Source organism: Lemur catta, chromosome 21 (assembly GCF_020740605.2).
Source record: "Lemur catta isolate mLemCat1 chromosome 21, mLemCat1.pri, whole genome shotgun sequence".
Lineage (NCBI taxonomy): Eukaryota > Metazoa > Chordata > Mammalia > Primates > Lemuridae > Lemur > Lemur catta.
The window spans coordinates 19,646,589-19,668,051 of record NC_059148.1 but is presented as its reverse complement, the minus strand read 5'-3'; the positions used below and the strand labels follow the sequence as shown (position 1 = coordinate 19,668,051).

Genomic DNA, 21,463 nt, shown 5'->3' with positions numbered 1-21,463 from the left:
GAAGCCAGGCCTCCCACGAAACTTGAATAAGCCCCTCTTGCCAAGCAGCCAGGCAGCAGAGTCCTGGAAGGCAGCCTGGAAAGCCTAAGATTGTCAGAGGAGTCAAGATCTGAAGGACTCGCCTTATCTAAAAGTTATGTTAAAGCTCGTCTACTAGACCACACCTCTACGACCCAGGGAGAAATTCTGTACCTGAGAGGACGCTGATCTTCTGGGCTACAATAGTTAGTTTTCCCTCCGAGCCTGAGAGAAGAGACAGCAAAGATTCAATTTCACATCTGCCACATTTCCCAAGGGGGTGAATAACGTAGTCATGTGTGAGACACCACAATGCAGTTTCTGATTCCAGAAGGCGGCTTTTTACTGTCAAGCTAGGTTTAAAATAACATTTACTAGCTTTTTGTTTTCCAAATAAAAAAGTAACGTTCTCATAGAAAATTTGAGAAACAGGAAAAATATAAAGGAAAACATTTTAAGAAGCATCCATGTTTCCCTTACTCAAAGACATTATTTAACTGGGTGCGGTGGCACAAGCCTGTAGTCCTGGCTACTCGGGGCCATCGCTTGAGCCCAGGAGTTCAAATCCAGCCTGGGCAACACACTGAGACCTTGTCTCTATAAAAAAAAAAAAATGATAATTTCTATAAAAGACATTAACATTCTGATTTATTTTAGTTTTTTCTGCTATGCATACAAAAATGTGTATACTTAAAAATAAAAATACTGAGATCACCCCATCTACACTGCCTTGTGCATGACTTTGTTCATGTTACACATTCACATTCCAGGGTGAGCATCTCCCTGGTTACCACAGCAGATTTGGAACGTCAAGTCCCTGTTAGATCCCAGGCTCCAGGGGCCACACCTCAGCCATTCCCACGGCCAAGAAGACTTGCTCACCTCCAAGGATGGCAAACAGGTGCTTGGTCAGAGCTTCCATGGCCGAAGAGTCACTGCACTGGCGGGCCAGGTTCCGCAGTGCCAGCACGGCTTCATCCATCAGGCGGGGACTGTTGGATTTCAGCTGACCTGGACACACAGAGCCACTAAGGGGCTGCCGACAACTGAGCATCCAAACTTTCATCTTTGTCTGTTCCATGCCCCCAACTCTCCAACACTAGCTACATGTTCTCATTGTAAATGATAACAAGAAAGAAACTGCCAATGTAGTTTAGCTTAGAGCTTTATTTCTTCTAACCTGAGCTGTCCCCTGTCCCCTTTATTCCAATAACCGGGACAAGTACGACCAAAACCCAAGGTGCCATCTAGGGGCTACAGAGGGGTTGGGATACCCACCGGCCAGTCCTTTCACGATGTCCATGGCATACTGGCTGAGATCGAGAGTCACTGATGCCAGCAGACTGGAAATAGCTAAGGGGGACAGAAAGCACTGATCATGTCACTCAGGGATAAATTCAAAGAATTTTTTTCCCGCTATTTCCCAGTAAATGCTACCAGGCCTGCTGTCTAGCCACACACAACCACGACCACCCTGCATCTCTACAGAGCCACGTGAGTAGGCCCCAGGCTCTGCTGAAAAGCTGTATGCTGCCTATCCCAATAATCAAATACCTGTGCATCCAACATTCCACCAACACATTTTATCAAGATGAGAAGGGATGGGCCAGGTGCGGTGGCTCACATCTATAATCCTAGCACTTTGGGAGGCCGAGGCCAGAGCACAGCTTGAGCCCAGGAGATCGAGACCAGCCCGAGTAAAACCTGGTCTAAAAATAGAAAGATTAGCCAGGTGTGGCAGCGCATGCCTATAGTCCCAGCTACTCGGGAGACTGAGGCAGGCAGGAGGATCGCTTGAGCTCAAGAGTGGTGAACTATGACAATGCCACTGCACTCTAACCCGGGCAACAGAGCAAGACCTCTCTCAAATAAAAAAGAAGGGACAGAGACCCAACTCTCATATCCTACGGTTTCAAGTGCTACCACTACACACTCACTAAGTCCTATTTATAGAAGAGGTTCTCAACCTAAATGGTCTCCACAACATTCTTGAACCCCCAAAATTATATGCAGTATTCTAAATGGATACACTTTTGTGCATTCTTCTAACAAGAGGGCCCATGATTTTCAATATATTCTCAAAAGAATCCCAGCTCTCTCCCCCAAGGTCCCAGCAAGGTAAACAGCGAATATATCCTCCTCCCCCCACCACACCCACACACCCACACACACCCACCCACACACACACTTCCCAACGTCAAGCGTCAGGAATAGAGCGTATCAGGCAACTCGTGTCCCTCCCACCCTCTTGTCTGACAGCAACCTACTTTCAACAACATTCTCTGGACTCCGCAGTAAGGACTTCTGTATGGTGGGCAATATCAGATCCTTAAACTCCGAGTGGGACATGTATCGGAGCAGAGGGGCACAGCTATCCTACAGAGAGAAAGGAGTCAGGCACCCAGCCCTCATGGGAACAGACCAAGAAGAAAGGACACTTCAGAATATCAGAATTTAAAATGGGATTTTAGCCTGTCCGTGTGAGTAAGGGCCACTACTCACTCACCAGGAGGTACTTCTGAGGCTTTACTTTGCTCATCAGGACATTCTTCATATAAAAATCCAGCAGGGCACTCTAGAGAACACAGAGATCTGCTTACACCCTGACACTCTGAAGTATCTGATCACTGGCCTAAGAGGTCCCTCTCGTGGGAGTGCTTCTAAAAAATACAAATCAATGCCCCAAATTTCACAGTATTAAACGCAGAGGTCCCACTGATCATGCCATCCCCTTTACAAACCTTCCATGGCTTTCCACAGCCCCTGGTATAAAGACCAAGTCCTTCGCATGGCTTATAAGGCCTTTGTGCCACCAAGCCGGCTGCGTCTCACCCTCTCTGACCCACTCACGCCACTGCAGCCCCACCCCCACCCGCCTCCTCCCTGTTCCTGCCCACAGGCTGCATTCTCCACCCGAAATGCTCTGCCTCACCTCTTGACCTTGCTAACTCCTCTTCACCCTCAAGTTCCTTTGTTAGGCAGATACATTCCCTGACAGATGGCCTCAGTCAGGTCCCCCTGCTGCAGGGTACCACAGCTTCTCACACTTTTCCTTTGTGGCACTTATCACATTATAATTAACTAGGTGACTATCTGTGTAATGTTAGGTGCCTTCTCAGACTCAGTTCCACAGGGACAGGTCATGGCTCCCCAGCTCACTGGTACATCCCCAACGTCTGGCACAGTGCTCAGAACACGGTAAGCTGTTCAACTGGGGTGAATAAATCACCGCATGAACAAGCAAGCTATCATCCCAGTAACTACTCCAGGATTCACCCCAAGCCAGAACTGGAGAGGAAACATCCCAACTCCATCAGACATCACAGGGAAAGGCCAATGTCTCATGTGAGAAAACCCAGTTTCAGATGAGACGAGCAGCTGGGGCCACGAGGGCAAAGCAGGTTCCCAATCCTCTCCCCCGAGCCTCTAGCATGGCAAGCCCACAGCCACCCACCCTGGCACTTGCCTTGTGCCGATTGACCACGTCCATCTCCTTGTGGCTCGTGCAGAACTGCACCAGCAGCCCTAGCATGCCGGCATAGCTCTGGTTGGGTTCTAGGCTGAGAATGGCTGACAAGTACTGTTCCACCAGCCCGGGGTTCTGCAGAGGAAAGTGTCGGGCAGGTGGATCAGATGGTGGCTGGGGGACGGTGCAGAAAAAGCAACGCCTACCAGCCCCCGCCATCCTGTCACCTCTTTCCACAGCTTCGTGAGCTTCTTCACAGCACCATCCACGGCATGCTTGTGGGAGCCGCCCAGCACCTCCAGCAGGAGCAGGCACTGCACCTCCACCTGCCAGGACCAGGAAGAGCTCACGTCAGGATGGGACGTGGAAGTGGAGGTCCCGGGGCCCTCACAACCTGCCAGAGACCTCCACCAGGCCCTCCAGATCCTGGCTTCGTCTCCACTCGGCCTCTCCCACTCAACTCCTGCCAGATTCTCTTCCCTCTGCCCCCCACACTTAGTCCTGTCCTTTAATGACACTGTTCATTTAATAAATATTTGCTCAACACCTGAGTCAGACAATGAAGACACAGGGGACTAAGAAAAACAAGCTCCCTGCTTTCATGCACCTTACAGTCTAGTGGGAGAAAAAGATATTAAACAAATAAACACACAAATGAATATATAATTTCAGTGAGGTAAGTGCCATGCAGGAAAAGAACAAGGGTCCAGTTCCATTTACTTCTTATCTGCCTTGACTTGTCCTTCATTAAATCCGCAAATACTTACTGAACCCTGACTAAATGGCAGGCACTACACTAAGTACCACAGACACGGAAGTGAAGCGCAACAGGGTGACTCGGACTGCGCGGGGCTCACTGTCCAACCCCGTGCGAGGCCCAGCAAGGTGCCCAACTGCAAAAACCTCAGAGGCTTTACATGCCACAAATGCCCAAGGTCATTGATGAGCAGTGTGAAGTGTCACCCTGAGAAGAAAAACATGCTTGTGAAGGCAATGCTGCTGGATTCCATTTGCATATGTACAAGGTTATTCACTGCAACGCTGTAACAATAAAAAATTGTAAACAACATAAATGGCCATCAACAGAGGACTAGTTATACACAGTGTGGTAAATCCAAAAGATTAGTAAATAGTCATAAGGAATAAGAAACTATTTACTACTGTGGAACACATTCCAAGACTGGTTAAAGAAATAAAAAAGGTGAAAGAAGAAAGTACACGACACGCTGTATTAAGTATTAAGAAATACTATTTGATCATATATACAGAGAACATATCCTAAATACCTAAGAACTAGTAATAGAAGGGACCAAGGTGGCTTGGGGCAGGGATAGGAAGGAAACTAGCATATCCTTCTGGGCCTGTTTGATTTTAAACCTTCATTTTAAAAATTAAAAAAAGTGTTTTAAGCTTGCTGCTATCATATTCCAAACTACCCTGATGTTCCCTCTCCCTGGAATGTTCTAACCCTTGATCTAGGCATGGCTTGTCCTTCACACCCTTCAGGTCTCTGCTCCAAGGATGCCTCCTCAGAGAGATCTTCCTCCTACCACCCTCCGCCACACTCTCTACTCTCCCACCCTGCTTTTCTTCAGCACTACTTTATGTTTTATTGTTTATCTGTGGACTTGTTCATTGTCTATGTCCTCCATAAGAGGGTAAGCCCTGTGAAGGCCAGATCCTCCTGTCTTATTCAACACTTTAGCCCCAGCTCCCATAACAGCATCCAGCCCGTAGGAAGCCCTCAACACATACTTGATAAACTAAATGAACTACAACCCAGGTCAATGATCAACATCAGTGCCCAGCAAAGGAAAAACCCAGATTTGAGACAGAGAAGAAATAAACAGTCTCAAGCTCCTAATGCATTCTGTCTCATAAACACAACACTCCCACTCACTAACCAACAAACAGACTGACTTAGCTCAGATAATGGTTGTAAGAATTCAGTGGAGACAAGCCAATGCCTGTAGTGAACCATCTTATAAAAAGGTCTTTGGTAACAATGAAACCCACACTCTGAAAGGGGTCCAAGAGAGTCCCAGCTCGCATTAATTCCAACATATCCACTACTTGTGAGGTTTCGGCACTCTAATTCATTATCAATCAATTGCTGATGGCCATTCCATGGTTGTCCCCAGAGATGTGCTGGATTAGTTCTCAGGGACGAGGCCATCTATCTAACTAGCTGGCTGCTTCACAGAGAGGTACTCGGCATTTCCTAATGCTGCTTGTCATTTATACCTACATGCATAGCACTCACTAGTTTCTATGACCATTTCCTTCAATGGAACCCATCTTTTTTTTTTTTTTAAGAGACGGGGTCTCACTATGTTGCCCAGGCTGGACTCAAACTCCTGGGCTCAAGCAGCCCTCCCACCTTAGCCTCCCACCATAGGCACGTGCCACCACATCCAGCTGAACCCACCTTTATGACTCCTTGTGTGGATGGGGTAGGTGGTACTTTTCCCAGTTTGCAGATGAGGTGACAGGCTCAGAAGCTACCTGACATGGCCAAATCTCATGGCCAGCAATCAGATCCACAGCAAACTCCTCAGACTCCTTTTCACTAAACCATAAAAGCATTTCTCCTGACTTTCACTAAGCAAAACTAGGCGCTCAAAAGAACCTCCCAACCTCGCCTATCAGGCTATCTCTGGTTAATAGATATGTGGAAAAGAAAAGCAGGGAATGTGGAAGGAACAGAGAATGGGAGAAGAGAATTTAAAGAACAAAGTACACAGCAAGAATTCCACTCCATTAGCTAGTTCAACACGGAAATTCAAACACAAGGAAAGGAATGACTGGCTAGAAAAAAGCAAAAGGATTCACATTACTGTATTTTCCAGTTTACTTTGCTTTTTGGCTATCTTCCCCACTCCAGCCAGTCATGTCCTCCCCACATGCCACGAAGGCAGGGATGCGTTGCTCTTGCTCATCGCTGCATGCCCAGTGCCTAGAACTATGCCTGACACAAAGAAGCTCTAAAATATCTAATGAACAGTTGAACATGCACCGGGTGTGGTGGCTCATGCCTATAATCCTAGCACTCTGGGAGGCTGAGGCGGGAGAATTGCTTGAGGTCAGGAATTCAAGCCTACCCTGAGCAAGACTGAGACCCTGTCTCTACAGAAAATAGAAAAAATTAGCCAGGTGTGATGGTGCATGCCTGTAGTCCCAGTTACTCAGGAGGCTGAGGCAAAAGAATGGCTTGAGCCCAGGAGTTTGAGGTTGCAGTGAGCTATGATCATGCCACTGTACTGTAGCCAGGGCAACAGAGCAAGATTCTGTCTCTAAATAAATAAATAAATAAATAAATAAATGTTGAACATGATTACACTGCACTCATACCCCAAATGCCAAAGTCACATGCCTGGGGACAACTCAGAGTCCTGGTCACCCAGTACCTAGAAGAGCACGTGGTACAGAGAATGTGTTTAAACATGCTCTAACTCTGGGAAGAAAGCTGACTCCCGCTAATCCAGAGACTCAGGAAACCTACCAGTTTGTTCCAGATGTCTCCTTGCCGCTTGGCTCTTGAGGGAAAGACAATGCGCACCAGAAGGCAGGTCCAGGTCAGGGCCAGCAAGGCGGCTGAGCCACTGCTCTTACTGCAGAGGGGAGGGGAGGGTAGAGGGGAGGGGTGAGTGCAGAGCAGCAGCCTCCATCTTGAGGACAAATGCTTATCTTAAAGCCCTGCCTGGTAATGTAGGACCCTCCCTTGACCTAAAGGGGCAGAACTTGAAACTAGTTCCCCACAAATCATTTGTGACAGGTGAGGACAAGGAGTCCAGGCCTCATTAGCCAAACTCCCATCTCTTGGTACTAACAACTATATATAAGATGCCTTCCCCAGTTCAGGGCCTGGTGGGCAGTTGGTTCCCCTCAAAATGACCTTGCTTCCACTAGCTTCCCCACCCTGCTGCACAGGAAAGAGGCTTTCTCCACTGAGCTTGCCACCCTGGCTCCTCCCTCCGTTTGGAGGCAGGCTGCAGGTGACATTCAGAGTGCAAAGGGGAAAAAGCCAGGCATGCTCACACCTGCTCAGCATGTTCAGCTGCACCCACTTCTCCTGAGCAGGACTCTACCAATCCCTGGGGGGCCATGACCTAGACCTTGACCTCTTACCTGGGAACGCCTGCTTTGGAGCCAATGCCTGAAGACTGCAGAGAGTGCAGAAGGTTCTTAGCAGTGGCTTCTGGCTGAGCCTCAGCCAACTGCTGGATGGCTGCCTGCAGGGCCCTGCGGGAGGCTGCATCTCTAGAAGGAGAAATGGAGGGGTTAAAGTGAACACGCACTGGTCTCTCTTAGGAAAAACTGACTGCACTGTATTTCAGTGGATAACAGACAAGGGACTAGGAAATAACTAGATAAACCCACCTCTGCCCCAGAGTTCTAAAAGTAGCTGATAAGGGCAAATAAGCCATTAAGGGTGTAAGGGCAGCATCTACACTAATGGAGCACTTATAAAGGCCTCAAACTAGGCCAAGTGCTTTTACGTGCATGACTAATGGCAGCGTACACATCGGAGCACTCATGGCACAGCAGGCACTGTTCCAGGCACTTCACACTTACTGACAACCACCTACAAGGTAAACTATAGCATCATCCCCATTCTATAAAGAGGCACAGAGGAAGGAAACTGAGGCACAGAGAGGTTAGTAACTTGCCCAGGATCCAGTAGCTAGGATGTGATACAGCCCAGATTAGGACCCAGGCAACCTGGTTCCAAAGCCTGGGTTCTTAACACTACCCTATATGCTCTCTCTGTACAAAGTGCTCCCGACACAGGGCCTTTGGCTGGCATTTACCTGTACCGATGCAGAGTCAAGCAGAATAATTTGCAGAGCCCTTTCACTGCTCCCTCTGGCAGATCTGAAACCAAACATTACACAGAGATTGGTCAATAAAAATGACTTGGTAAGCACCTGCGTGAGCCAGGCATTCTGCCAGACATGACCTCAGCCCACTGGACACTCCCTATATAATTAAGATAGAATCTCCAAGACAAAAAAACAATGACAAAGTACAGCTCAAGGAAAATACCTGGTACAGAAAAGCTTCAGGTAGACATTTGCTAAATGAATGACAGCAAGGCAATACAAGTATCCTCAAAATCTCACATACTGGCCGGGCATGGTGGCTCACACCTGTAATCCTAGCACTCTGGGAGGCTGAGGACGGAGGATTGCTGGACCAGCCTGAGCAAGAGTGAGACCCTGTCTCTACTGAAAAAAGAAAAAGAAAAATTAGCCAGGCACAGTGGTGCACGCCTGCAATCGCAGCCACTCAGGAGGCCGCAGTAGGAGGATCGCTTGAGCCCGGGAATTTGAGGTTGCAGTGAGTTATGATGACACCACTGCACTCTAGTCAGGGCAACAGGGCAAGACTGTCTCAAAAAGGGGAAAAAAAAACCAAAAACCTTATGTGCTACTGAGTGGAGGTTCAGGAGTGCTAGAACTACCCTACTTCTTAATCTGGGCACTAGTTACACAAGTGTGTTATTTAATTTGTGATGATCCAGTGAGCTGTTCACTTACAATATTTGTACTTTCATGTATATTTTAAGAAACAGTTTAAAAAATAGTACACAATTACCAAGGCAGGAGGATCACTCAAGGTCAGGAGTTCAAGACCAGCCTGAGCAAGAGACCCCATCTCTACCATAAATACAAAGAAATGATTTGGACAGCTAAAAAATATATATATAGAAAAAATTAGCCGGGCATGGTGGCGCATGCCTGTAGTCCCAGCTACTCGGGAGGCTGAGGCAGTAGGATCGCTTGAGCCCAGGAGTTTGAGGTTGCTGTGAACTAGGCAGATGCCATGGCACTCTAGCCCAGGCAACAGAGTAAGACTCTGTCTCAAAAAAAAAAAAAATAGTACGCAATTAAAGTACTACGAGGGACCAGAAAAGGGAAGAGGACCTATAACTCAAGTGGTTTCCATAAGCTTAGCCTAATAGATTAGTAGGCTCTGGAAAAAATGGAAAGGGAAAGAGAAAGAGGTATGTGCCAAGTGGTGTTAACAACATGAGCAAAGATGCAGGGGCAAAAGGCGTAATGCCTATTCAGGACACATGAGGAAGAAGAGGACTAATAACACGCAGCACTTAATTAGCACTTACAAGGCACCAGGCCCTGCTCTAAGCATTGCACACACATGAACTCATTTAATCCAGACAAGCTGGCCACTGTCAGTAAGCCCATTTTAAGAGGAAGAAACCAAGCAGGCCAGCCAGAGTGAAACAGACAGTTTGGTTGAATAAGAGTGCTCAATAATGTTGGAAAGCCAACCTGTGACAAGTGCTGCATGCCAGAATGAAGCATGCAGGCAAAAGGGAGAAGCTTCTGAGTAAGGGGAAATTTAACCTGCAATAATGAGACAGACTCACGTGGGAGGCACCAGAGAGCAGGAGGCCCACGAAGGGCTCACATAGTGCCTCACGCTCTGGCATCTGAACGATGGAGGAGAAATGAATGACGTGCAGGGACCCCGTTACCCCGGTTCCCCAGGGCCCTGAACAGTGTACTGGTCCATCCAATGTGGGGCCATTTCAGTAACTGAGGAGGTGACTGGGACCAGAAAGACACTGTGGCTAAGAGAATAACAACAACGGCTAATATACACTGCGAAATTACCATAGCCAGGCAATGTGTTAAATTTACTTCTCACACCAACCCTATCAGGGAGGTACTACAGGGTGTCCCAAAAGTCAACGTACATAGAGAAAATGGGAAATTGTAGCTATATGTACCTTTATTTACAAAATATTCATTACAATATTTTTCCTTTGTAGTCTACAAAATTTTGTACTGCTATCTCCATGTTCAAAGCAAGGAAACAGGCTCAGACGTGAGGTATTAATAACTTAAGGCGGGTCACACAGCCTGTAAGTGCCAGAGCCTGAGTCCTTCATCACTGTCTCCTGCACTAGAGGCCTGTGGTTAGAAAGATCGGTTTCACATGGCTGCCTTGTTAAGAAAACCCTATTGAGAAACTGGCCAGAAAGACCTTTGACGATGCCATAAAATGCATACACTAAAGCATTCACACAGGAGAATCCCTAAGAAGCTCACAAACAGCAATTTACTTCATTTACAGACAACTTTAACAAGCTTGCGTGTTACCCAGGCAACAGTGGGTCAGAAGCAGCAGATGAGAATGTGGGCGAAAGGGTGGAAGAATAAGAAGTGAAAGGTGGCAGCAGGAGACCTGATCTATAATAGCCACTGTTTTCAAACTTTAGCAAACACGGGGATCACCTAGAGGGCTTGTTAAAACACAGATGCTCCACCCACAGGGTCTCTGAATCTGAGTTGCTGGGGTGGAGCTGAGAATTTTTATCTCCAACAAGTTCGGAGGTGATGCTGATGCTGCCATTACAGGGATCCCGCTTCAAGAGCAAAACACACCAAAAGGAAACTCAAAAGACTAATCAGGACTTAGTGAACAAAGGCAAAATCATCTTACACACTCCAAAGGTCATGGGGCTATCCCTCGGTTACGGTGCAGGACGAGGATAACTAGAAGTGCTCAGCATTTCCCAAAATGTGCTCCCCAGACCCTGAACAGCTTTTCAGCAAGAAAAGAGTCTCAAAGAAAACACTGGATTAAAACAAACCTCAATAAAGTTTAAACACCTTGTTGTGAATGTCCCAAGAGGGCGTTAGAAAACATGACCTCTCCCAAACTTACTTGATCTTGGAATCTTTTATTGGCCAATCACCTGTTACCTTTTTCCTGACTTCCATAAACACTTATTGGAAAAAATGGTACCCCAAGTTAAAAAGAAAATGTTTTTGCACCCAGTATACTACTTAAGATTTTTGGTATCTTTTTAAAATACTTCCAATCAAAATGGTTAAAACTGTAAAAAGCTTTAGCACCTGAATGGATAAACTCTCTACTAACCCAAATGTTTCACCTGTTTCAAAACATATAACAAATAAATAAAGTGAAGGCAGAAGTTGTGCAGGGAGGAGAAAAGGCCATGGTTCTAAAAAGAGAAGACAATTTATTTTTAAAGTGCAATAGTGTCCAAGCTATATGGATGGAAAATAAATACCTTTTCCAGCAACACACTTCCCCAATTCACTGAGGATTTCTCTCCGTTCCTTCACACTGGCTGTCGTCACCTTCCCTGCAAAACGCTTCAGTGTCTCCGAAACCTGTGAAGGCCAAGCCCAGAGAAAATTTCACCAGGCTATAAAACGATGTGTATGTGTGTGCTGGAGAGGGGAAGATGCAAAACTTAGTAAAGATTTCTCTGACCCATGGTTTCTCAACCTCCATGCTACTGATATTTTGGGCCAAGGTAATTCCTTGTTATGGGAGGTTGTCTTTACATTACACATTGTAGGATTTTTAGCAGCATTCCTGGTCTCTACCCACTAGATTCCAGTAGCGGCCCAGCTCCATCCTGCCCCAGTTGTGACAACCAAAGTTGTCTCATTGTCAAATGTCTCCTGGAGGCAAAATCAGTCCCAGGTGAGATGTACTGCTTTAACCCAACCAGCCAACCAGTCAATATACCTTACTTAAACTTGGGCACAAAAAGAAAACACAAAAAGGCAAAAACCTCTGGATAGTTCCTTTCAGAACTACCCAAAATCTAGTGAGGGCCTACTATGTGCCAAGTATATTCCCTTTATCTCATCTCACTTTAACCTCCCACATGGGAAATGAACGCCAGCACCCTGGCAAGTTACTGATCCAGTGTAACCACACTGGCTAAAAGGCAAAAGGCTAAGAGACTGGATCCCAGCTCTGCCTCTTATTAGCTATGAAAACTCAGTTAAATAATGTCATTTCAGCCACGTTCAGGACTGTAATCCTAGCACTTAGGGTGGCCGAGGTGGGAGGATCACTTGAGGCCAGGAGTTTGAGACCAGCCTGGGCAACATAGTGAGACCCTGTCTCTACCGGGAAAAAAAAAAAATTAGCCAGGCTACTTGGGAGGCTGAGGTGGTAGGGTCATTTGAGCCCAGCAGTTTGAGGCTGCAGTGAGCTGTGATAGTGCCACTGCACTCCAGCCTGGGCAACAGAGCAAGACCCTGTCTCTAAAAAAAAAAAAAATAATAATGCTACTTCCTTGAGCTTCAGTTTTTTCATCTACACAATGCAGATAATAACACCTACCTCATAACTGTTATGTAGATGAGACTGTTTATGTAGAGCATTTACTTTCATCCCAAACACAAAGTCAGCTACCACTACCAACAAGCCTACAAGGGAGGCATCGCTATCTCCATTTTATAGGTGATGAAGGAACCACCCCCAACAGGGGAAGTCACTGCTTAGAGTGGAGCCTAAAGCTACAGCACCTGCATTTTTTAAACGAAACCTGAAACCACAGTGGTCTACAAACTGATACTAACAAATCCTTACCTTTCAACAGCCATCCAAGTTACCATAGCTGCAGTTCCCTGCACAGGGATGTAAGCATAAGACCCAGAGGGGAGGGCAGTTTGCAAACATTCTTGAAAACCTGTTCCTGAGCAATATTCTACAAGCTACCAAGTGGGCAGGCTGTGGATTCACACGCAGTAGAGCAGGGTATAGGACTCCCACAACTAACACACTGGCGCCATCACCCCTCTCTTTTGAGGGTATTTCACATGCAGGCCTTATCGGTAGCATTAAGAGTGAAGGGTACATAGAAAAATAAAATAATGCTGAGTTTTTCTTTTATGCTCAAATCCCTGCTGCAATTCTATTGGCAATGAATAAAATGGTGTCCAAATCTGTCTTCTACATACGGGATTTATTAATTTTAAAATTTGCATTTGTAGTCACAGATGCACATAATTAAAGAATCATAGTCAATGAGAAGGTTGCTATAAAAACCAGTCCCTTGCTCTCAACCCCTGAGGGGAATCTCTTGGGTTGATTCTGGCTGACATCTGGGTAGTTACCTCCTTATTTAGAGATATGGAGGTAACAACTTACTTGTGCTTCTTACTTTTTCAGTTTTACTGTCTTTCTCCAACCCCACCACGCACCCTTTCCATTTCCCCAATGTAAGTCTCCAGTTTCATAATATGGGCTAGCTTAGTAGTCAGTGTTCACATTACATGTAAGTGTATCCAACTTCTATTTAAAAAGCTATGCTTCTTATCCTGCCTAGCTTTTTTATCCCTCCGGAATCAATAACTGCCCTTTCCCACTCTTGTTTTATCAGTAATTCAATCCCCAACTCCACTTGTCTAAACCTGAATACATTTAGGCAGATCAGGAATTCTGTTAAATTCCACCTTCCTGAAGAAGTCTCTCCTAGTTTTCTGACGTGCCCCAACGTGGAAAGTCTACAGCTGGGGCAGTTTATCACCCTCAAAACGTACTTTCTTGGGTTTGGGTGAAGCACATCCTCCATTTCATGGAGTCCTTGCAAGTATGAAAATGTTCTAGCCTCATACAGAATTCTAGGCTGAACTCATTTTCCTTCAGAATACCATTGAGTTCTAGCTTTGTGACATGGTTGTGAAGCTCAATGCCATTCTGACTTATAATCCTTTGAATGAGACCTGATTTTTCTCTCTGGAAGCTTCTAGGATCTTCTTTTTGTGTTCAAGGTTTTAAAAATTTTTTTTGTCCACTGTGCTGAGCACTTTTGGTCTAGAAACACATCCTGCAATTGGGGGTAATTTTCTTGAATTATTTCGTTGATGATTTCCTTAGATATTGGTCCTACACTACTGCTTTACAGTCTCCAGAGAGAAAACCTCCAGTGGTTTGCCAGAGTGGAAGAAGAAAGCTGGGGATCTGACTGCATCTGAAACAGGCTTTCAACCAATCCTCCTTAGTTTAGCCCCTCCTCGTTCATCCTCATTTCCAGAGGCTAACTGATACCACCAATGCCCAGCTTTCACAGATTCTGCAATGTCAAGCAGGTTGGTTCTTAGCTTTCCTAGCTGTTGGCCTAGGATTCATTTTCCTTGGGTCTACTATCATCTCTTTCTAGTTTCTAAAAGTTTGTTGGTTGGTCTGCTCCCTAGTCTCCCAATCCTTGTGGGATTATTTTTTTCAAGCCTTTAGTAGTTTTAGTGACGTTTGAAGAGACAGCAAAAATAAATGAATACATATACAATCCACCCTCTACCTAGAATCCCTAATATTAAGTTCCTGGCTATAGCTTCTCCTACAAAGATGAAAGAGCTTTTCAGGTTCAAGGCTCTCCTTTTTCTTAACCAGAAATGAAATGTTGCCCACTTGAGACCTTGGTAGAACAAAACTAAGAAAGAACACACTAAGACCCTTCAGAGAACTCATTTCCTGGTGAGATCAGATGCAAATAGCTTGAAAGTTCACAGGTGTCCTCTAGAGCAACACTATCCAACAGAACTTTCTGTGATGATGGAAATATTATCTTGCACTGCTCAATACAGTAGCAACTACCCACATGTGGCTACCCACGCATTAAAATATGGCTATGCAAGTGAAAATCTGAATTTTTAATTTCAATTAATTTTAAGTAACCAAGTGGCTATTAATTAACCATGTGGCTAGTGGCTACCATACAACACAGCACAGCTCTAGAGAGAAGAGTCTTTTACTTGAGTATTAATGTTCAACATTAAGCATGTATTCCCCCAATCCCTTCCAGAAATATCCAACAGACTAAGCTTTTCCTTCTAGCATTCAGTACCCTACTTGAAACAAATTAGCAGCTGCTTGCATAGGAGACCCTCAATAAATGTCTTTTGAATGTTTGGGTTAAGTGGTCACTTTCTCACCTCAGATCCTACACGTAAAAATAGTTAATCTCATCATTCTGGAGACCCAAATGGGCCCAGCTGTCCTTTAGACACCTGTTTCTTTTTCCCATAATAGTGTTTTTTCACCCTAAAACACTCACAGCTATAAATGAGGCTACGGTGGAAGAAGAAGGTTTTCCCAATCCTGCCTGAACTACAAGGTACCCGCAGGTAATAACACTTCAGGGTGACAAGCCTCTTCCTAAGTAGCGACAATTCTTTTCTGTAACCCTAGATCCAATAATAAAAACCAGCATATACGGAGCCCTACTTCATCACATTGTGTTTTCACAACAACCTTGTAAGACAGGTATTGTTTCAACCCCACTTTATATATGAAAAGGCAGACTTAAGTCACTTGCTCAGCATGTCATAGAAATCGACGAGCGGGGACGCAAACCCCTGTCTGTATGAATCCAACGATTACGCTCAAAGTCCCTGTATACAGTAAGTGCTCAAGTAACATTTGCTGAATACAAAGTTTAAGGAAGACTTGGCGTTGGCCCGGGGCTCACTGCCGGAGTGCTTTGCAGATACGGAGCGGAGACTCGGGAAGGTGAACCTCTGCTACTCCGGAGTCGGGGAAGGGCCCCGCCGAGCTCCAACTGCTGAAGCCGGGGCCGGAGCTACCGACTCCTTGAGCCCGGGATCGGTCTGCGCCGCCCCGGCCAGGCCAAGCGAGAGCCGCGAGGAGACGGCCCCGGAGCCGCGTCCTCCACGGCCGCCACCCCCAGCGCGTCCAGGCCGAGCAGCGGGAGCGGCCCGACCCGACGGCCGCCGTCCGCGCCCAGTCACACGCCGCGCTGGCCCGCAGCCGCCCGCCTCACCTGCGTGTCCGCCGCCATCCTGCCGGCGCTGACTCCGGAACCGCTTCCGGATTGCTTCCGGGTCACGGCGGGGCCCACGCGGCAGGGCGAGGCTGAGAGCCCGCTGGGGCCGGCCTGAGGCCTGGCGCCCCCGGGCGGGACGGCGGCCGCTGCAGCCAGAGCAACTGGATCGCGGGCCTGGAGCTGGCCCGCGCCGGGGCGACCAAGGCCTTCTCCCCAGGGCCGGCTCTTCAGCCCCGGGCGCCTCGCAGGAGACGAGGGCCTGAGGAATTGCAACCTGGTGAGCCCGCCCTGCGGCCCCCGACCCACCCCCAGCCCGTATGACCAGCCTTTCCCGAGTGAAAGCATTCTTCAGAGAAACCATTAAGCATAGCTTCCTAGATGGTAAGAACTAAACTAGGTGAAAGGGAGATGAACTAGGCTTTTGTCCTCAAAGACTCTGGGATTCAGTAGCAGACGACTTGTACTGGAGGGTTGGCAAACTTGAGTAGATGGGGCAGCCAGGGATGGATTCTGGAGCTGAAGGAGGCCACTGCCCTGGGACATGCTGGATGCTCCAGGCAGGGAGGTTTTTTAGGCCACAAGGTGGGAGCAAAGAACCTCCTGGTCCACGGAGTACAGTCCGAATTTTTTTCAGCTTGCCATTGTGGCTGCAGTTTAGAGAAAGGGGTCCACACGGCCAAGTTGTGGGCCCTCTACTAGCAGTGGCTTTCAAACTTTTGACAGAGACTAGTTACAACAAATACACCATGACCCAGCACACAGATCTGCAGTGAAATACAAGCTTCACAAAACACCTGCGTTTTCAGCAATTTGATGTTGCTTTCTCTGTTTAAATACTGGCCACCACCAATTCGTGAGTTGGAACATCAACCAATTTGAAAAAGCTTACTGGATGGGAGCTGACCCCTGGCATCCGTTGAGTGCCTATCTCAACTGACACAACCTGAGCGTTACAGGGACCCAGCCTACTGGCTGACTGGCCATGGAAACAAGAATTCTAATACACTTAAAGCTGTGTCTGGTTTCATTTAGAGACTAAGAGACCACTGAAATGTCAACCATGGCTTTATAGTTTCTAGCATACCGCACTATAAACTTCAAAACGTACAAAATGAAGAATCCAGAGACGTTTAAGAGAAGTAAGCCTTTATTTTTTGTCTTGCAAATAAAACTGGCTGTATTTGTTCTTTTTGGTGATTAGTCAAAGAGACCAAATCCCATGTCCTCATCTGACTCCTCCGACTCTTCCTTGGCTTCAACCTTCGCTGGGGCTGCAGCGGCAGCAGGAGCAGCAGTGGTAGCAGCCGCCACAGGGGCAGCAGCCACAAAGGCAGATGGATCAGCCAAGAAGGCCTTGACCTGAAGCAACGGGATTAGTTAGTGGTCAAAATGGTCATCCAAACCCCTCTAATCCCCACGACACTCCTGCCTTTGTAGAGTTTGACCAACAATGTCCAAGCCTGGCAGGAGAGCTTGAGTACAGCCAAATAAAAGGTAACCCTAAGGCCCAGCTCTTGCTCATTAACCCCTCATTGGGTCTCTTGTCATTTCTAAAGTGAGAACACACATCCCCCACCCCCAACCTCTCAAGTATACTCTTAAGAAATGTATCTACTATGTAAAACACAACTATTAAAATCACTAACTCAGCAGGCTATCTTTGTCACCCTGCTAACTATTAGATCCTCCATGGTCCTTGTGGGATCTTTACCTTTTCAGCAAGTGGGAAGGTGTAATCAGTCTCCACAGACAAGGCCAGGACTCGTTTGTACCCATTGATGATAGAATGGGGTACTGATGCAACAGTTGGGTAACCAATCTGCAGACAAACGCTGGCAACATTGCGCACACCCTGTGGGAGGAAGATTACATTTTGGGTGAGATACCCTTGAGAAAAACCAGTGACGTCCAAATAAAGCTCAAGGGAGAGAAATAACCCATGGCAGATAAGAATTGCTAGGTTAGCAGCTCAGTCTCAAAGGAGACATTTCATCTCACACCAAATGCTCCTGGCAGGAAGATTCAGACCCATCAAGTGATAAGTTTTTTTGCCCTTATTCCAAACGTGAGTGTTCCATATACCATAATGATAGCATTTATTTCAAAAGCCACCACTATTTCATGAAAAATATAAACTATTAACATAGTTACTGAGTTCCATGAAAGAAAAATGTCAAACTATTTCCAGATGTGAATTTCATCCACTAGTGAATCTTTCAAAACATAAATGGAGCTATTTAAATAACTTCAATTTTTTTGTCCAAGAAAAGAATATATCTTCTATCACCATTATGCATTACTTAAAAGGCATTTTAATGGCAAAATTAAGTAAGACAGTCTCAGAAAAAAGGAAAGTCGTCCCAAGAAAGGATACTTAGCTATGTTATACCAACATGTATTTGACTGTCTTCATTTTACTCACTTCTCCTTTGGCTCATGGCACTACTGAAAATCTTGTGTCTTATCATTGCAGACCCCAGACTAACAGCCGTTACTACAGGCCCAGCACTGTTCTAAGATTTCATACTGATTAATTCATTAAATCCTTTGACAATCTTATATTGTCATTGCCAGCTTACAGAGGCAGACATATTAAGTGGTCTTTGGTTACACAGCTAGTTTAAGCACCACACAGGACTCAGGGGGTGGGCTGGATAGCATGTACCTCCAGGAAGCGAGAATGCAGAGTTTCCTCTGTGATGTCAAGCACTTCAGGGTTGTAGATGCTGCCATTGTCAAACACCTGCTGGATGACCAGCCCAAAGGAGAAGGGCGAGATGTTCAGCATGTTCAGCAGCGTGGCTTCGCTGGCTCCCACTTTGTCTCCAGTCTTAATCAGCTGCACATCACTCTGAAGAGAACAGCAGGCAGTTATTAACACCTGGACATCGAGCAGAACTCTGGCCTCGAAAAAAATTCCCCCTCCTCCACTCCCCACCGGCTTGCCTGGCTAGCACAGGCAAATCAGGTCCACTCACCAGGATTTCAATGGTGCCCCTGGAAATTTTAGTGGTGATGCCTAAAGCCTGGAAAAAGGAGGTCTTCTCTGGCCCCAGTCCAGTGTTCTGGGCTGGCACAGTGACTTCACATGGGGCAATGGCACCAGCACGGGCGGCAGCTGGCACCTGAACAAAGACAATGAACAGTGAGTGAGGTGAGTCTGGCCAACTTTGCTCTAAGGAGCCAAAATAAGGTCTGTTTCGCCAATGTGATTCTCCTCTTACCTTATTGGCCAACAGCATGTCCCTGATCTCAGTGAGGTCCTCCTTGGTGAACACAAAGCCCACATTCCCCCGGATATGAGGCAACAGTCTGCAAAGAGAAGTTTACAGTAACGGTCACCTTTCAAGCACCATTTTTCTCCAGGAAAAGGGAGAAAGGCTCCGGAAAGGGAGGACAAAGTGCCCAGGGAACTGACTTCTCCAGAGCTGGGTTGTTTTCCAGATGCCCTCGGATGGCCTTGCGCATCATAGTGTTTTTGCCCATCAGCACCACAGCCTTCCCTCGAAGGGACATGCGGATCTGCTGCATCTGCTTGGAGCCCACGTTGTCTGCTCCCACAATGAAGCATTTTGGATAATCATCTAAAAGTTGCTACAAAAACAGGCCAGAAACAATCAAAGGTTGGCAGAAGGAAAGAAGAAATAAATGTCAGGGACTGGCTTCCATCTCACTCCCTTTCTGCTGTTTTTTGAAGTCAACTGGAGATTGGGACAATTCTTCCCACTAAGAGCCATTTAAATTATAACACTGCCAGATTGAATCATCATTTGTTTGCTGGGTATGAACAGTGAAAATTAGATTTCCACATTCAATCAAAAAAGTTTTTTTAATTTTTACTGAGTTTCTAATTTTTCCCAAATGAGTCATGTTTTCCACTAAAATGGCTGCATTAACAGAAAAAAAAATTGTTCCCAATAAGCTGGTCAAGGGAAGGGCCTGATTTACAGCATTCAAAACACAACATAAAATATAGCAAAACATCTGTAGGAAATCTAGGTTGTGGATATGTGAATTATTGTACAATTCTTTTGGTTTGTTTCTGAAAACCCTCATGCTAACTCGGGGAGAGTATAACACAGAGGCTCTACGATGGAACCTAATGTCTTAAGAGCGGCATAGTCAGAGTTTTTGGGTAACGCCATCCATCCAAAAGAAAAGTCATCAGACATTTAGTTTCTTGACTGACAGGTCCTAAACATCCAACAATTTGCTTCCTTACAATGAGTCACTGCTCCCCTCAGACCTTCCCAAGATGGAAGAAAAGGAGTAAAGGTATGACATGAACTACCCTGGAAGCCAAAAAAACCTGTGTACGAATGCTATCTCAGGAGCCTCTTGATCTGCCTGAGCCTGTGTATCTGCAACAGAAGGGAGCTACCAGGGGGAATCTGTTAAATGAGATTTGCCCACAATGGCCTAATTCAGTAGCTGGCACCAAGCAGACATGGCACCTGATTGTCCCTATTAGCGCGCCGGGGCAGCACGATGAGCGGCCACTACCCAGCCCGCACTTACGATGATCTTAAGGAAGTAGTTGGACTTCCAGGTCGCCCTGTCTTCCCTGGGCATCACGGCGGTGCGTCAGGGATTGCCACGCAGGGTTTAAAGACGATGTCACTGAGGGGAGAGAGGGAGCTCAGGCCCGGTCACCTCGACACCCGTCCCGGGGCCCGAGGCCTATGCGGAACGGGCCACGCGCAAGCGCCCGCCGGCCTGACCTGCGCAGCCGCCGCCGCCGCCAGTCAGGGAGCGCAAGCCGCCACCGAAACCCCAAGAAAACAGGCCCAGACCCCAGGTCCCCCAAAGCCCCCTCAAAACGCCCCCAAAGACCCCCATGCTTCCCGCCACCGCGTCCAGGCGCAAATCCAGCGGCCACACGAACCTCCCACGAGGACGCCTGGCGAGAAAGGGTCCGCGCGCCGGCGCGTGCTTTTTATATGCGAACAAAGTGGCCAATCAGAAGCCGCAGACAGCGCCCCTGTCTATTGGCTGACGCAGTCATCCGCATGACGAAGCCGAAGTTATGTAGGCAGCCATTGGATGCTAGCTCTGTCACTCCAGCCAACGGGAAGCCGCCTTTGAGTAAGGTAGTCAGGAAGCACTGCCCCGCGTTGGAGGCGCTTTCTCAGAGCTGCTACCGCCTGCTGGGTTGGAGCTGCCTTTGTGTAGGCGGCAAGGTTTGCGGGTTCGGAGTCCGGTGCCGCCGGGCCACCTCAGCGAACTAAACGGTGTGACGTGGAACTGAGAAATAATTTGCACATGCTGAGAAACAGAATGGTCTCTTGTCTTCCCTAGTTTGTTTTTTCCCGCTACCAAAACAGAGGACTCTTTTAAAACCTAAGTAGACTCATTTCTTTATCTGCTCAAAACTCTTCAAAGCCTTCCCACTT

The 21,463-nt window shown here is 46.9% G+C and overlaps 2 protein-coding genes across 2 annotated transcripts in view; both read right to left on the bottom strand.

Annotated features, from left to right (window-relative positions):
- Nucleotides 1-16,103, bottom strand: part of GCN1 (GCN1 activator of EIF2AK4) — a 56,971-nt gene extending 40,868 nt beyond the window's left edge. The window contains exons 1-12 of the mRNA XM_045534687.1: nt 16,068-16,103; nt 11,553-11,655; nt 8,296-8,359; nt 7,613-7,744; nt 6,987-7,095; nt 3,712-3,810; nt 3,485-3,619; nt 2,525-2,593; nt 2,286-2,394; nt 1,297-1,371; nt 901-1,029; nt 193-243 (exon numbers count right to left, since the gene is read on the bottom strand). Of these exons, the coding sequence (XP_045390643.1) occupies nt 193-243; nt 901-1,029; nt 1,297-1,371; nt 2,286-2,394; nt 2,525-2,593; nt 3,485-3,619; nt 3,712-3,810; nt 6,987-7,095; nt 7,613-7,744; nt 8,296-8,359; nt 11,553-11,655; nt 16,068-16,085 (1,093 nt within the window). The 5' untranslated portion in view covers nt 16,086-16,103. The remainder of the gene's footprint in view (nt 1-192; nt 244-900; nt 1,030-1,296; nt 1,372-2,285; nt 2,395-2,524; nt 2,594-3,484; nt 3,620-3,711; nt 3,811-6,986; nt 7,096-7,612; nt 7,745-8,295; nt 8,360-11,552; nt 11,656-16,067) is intronic.
- Nucleotides 16,104-17,199: 1,096 nt separating this feature from the next.
- On the bottom strand, nt 17,200-21,075 carry RPLP0 (ribosomal protein lateral stalk subunit P0). Its single transcript, XM_045534686.1, has 8 exons — nt 20,956-21,075; nt 20,589-20,690; nt 19,489-19,664; nt 19,295-19,382; nt 19,049-19,195; nt 18,736-18,921; nt 17,782-17,922; nt 17,200-17,429 (listed from the first exon to the last, which is right to left on the bottom strand). The coding sequence occupies exons 2-8, from the start codon at nt 20,640-20,642 to the stop codon at nt 17,268-17,270; spliced, it is 954 nt and encodes a 317-aa protein (XP_045390642.1). The 5' UTR covers nt 20,643-20,690; nt 20,956-21,075; the 3' UTR covers nt 17,200-17,267.
- Between the last annotated feature and the right edge of the window lie 388 nt (nt 21,076-21,463).

Bases quoted from the DNA above. Each gene is read 5' to 3' on its own strand.
- RPLP0 (XM_045534686.1), bottom strand. From the start codon at position 20,642: ATGCCCAGGGAAGACAGGGCGACCTGGAAGTCCAACTACTTCCTTAAG. The intron at 19,383-19,488 runs GTCAGTTCCCTG...TTCTCTTTGCAG, and splicing joins AACAACCCAGCTCTGGAGAA to ACTGTTGCCTCATATCCGGG. The intron at 17,430-17,781 runs GTAAAGATCCCA...CCGTTGCTTCAG, and splicing joins CCTTCCCACTTGCTGAAAAG to GTCAAGGCCTTCTTGGCTGA.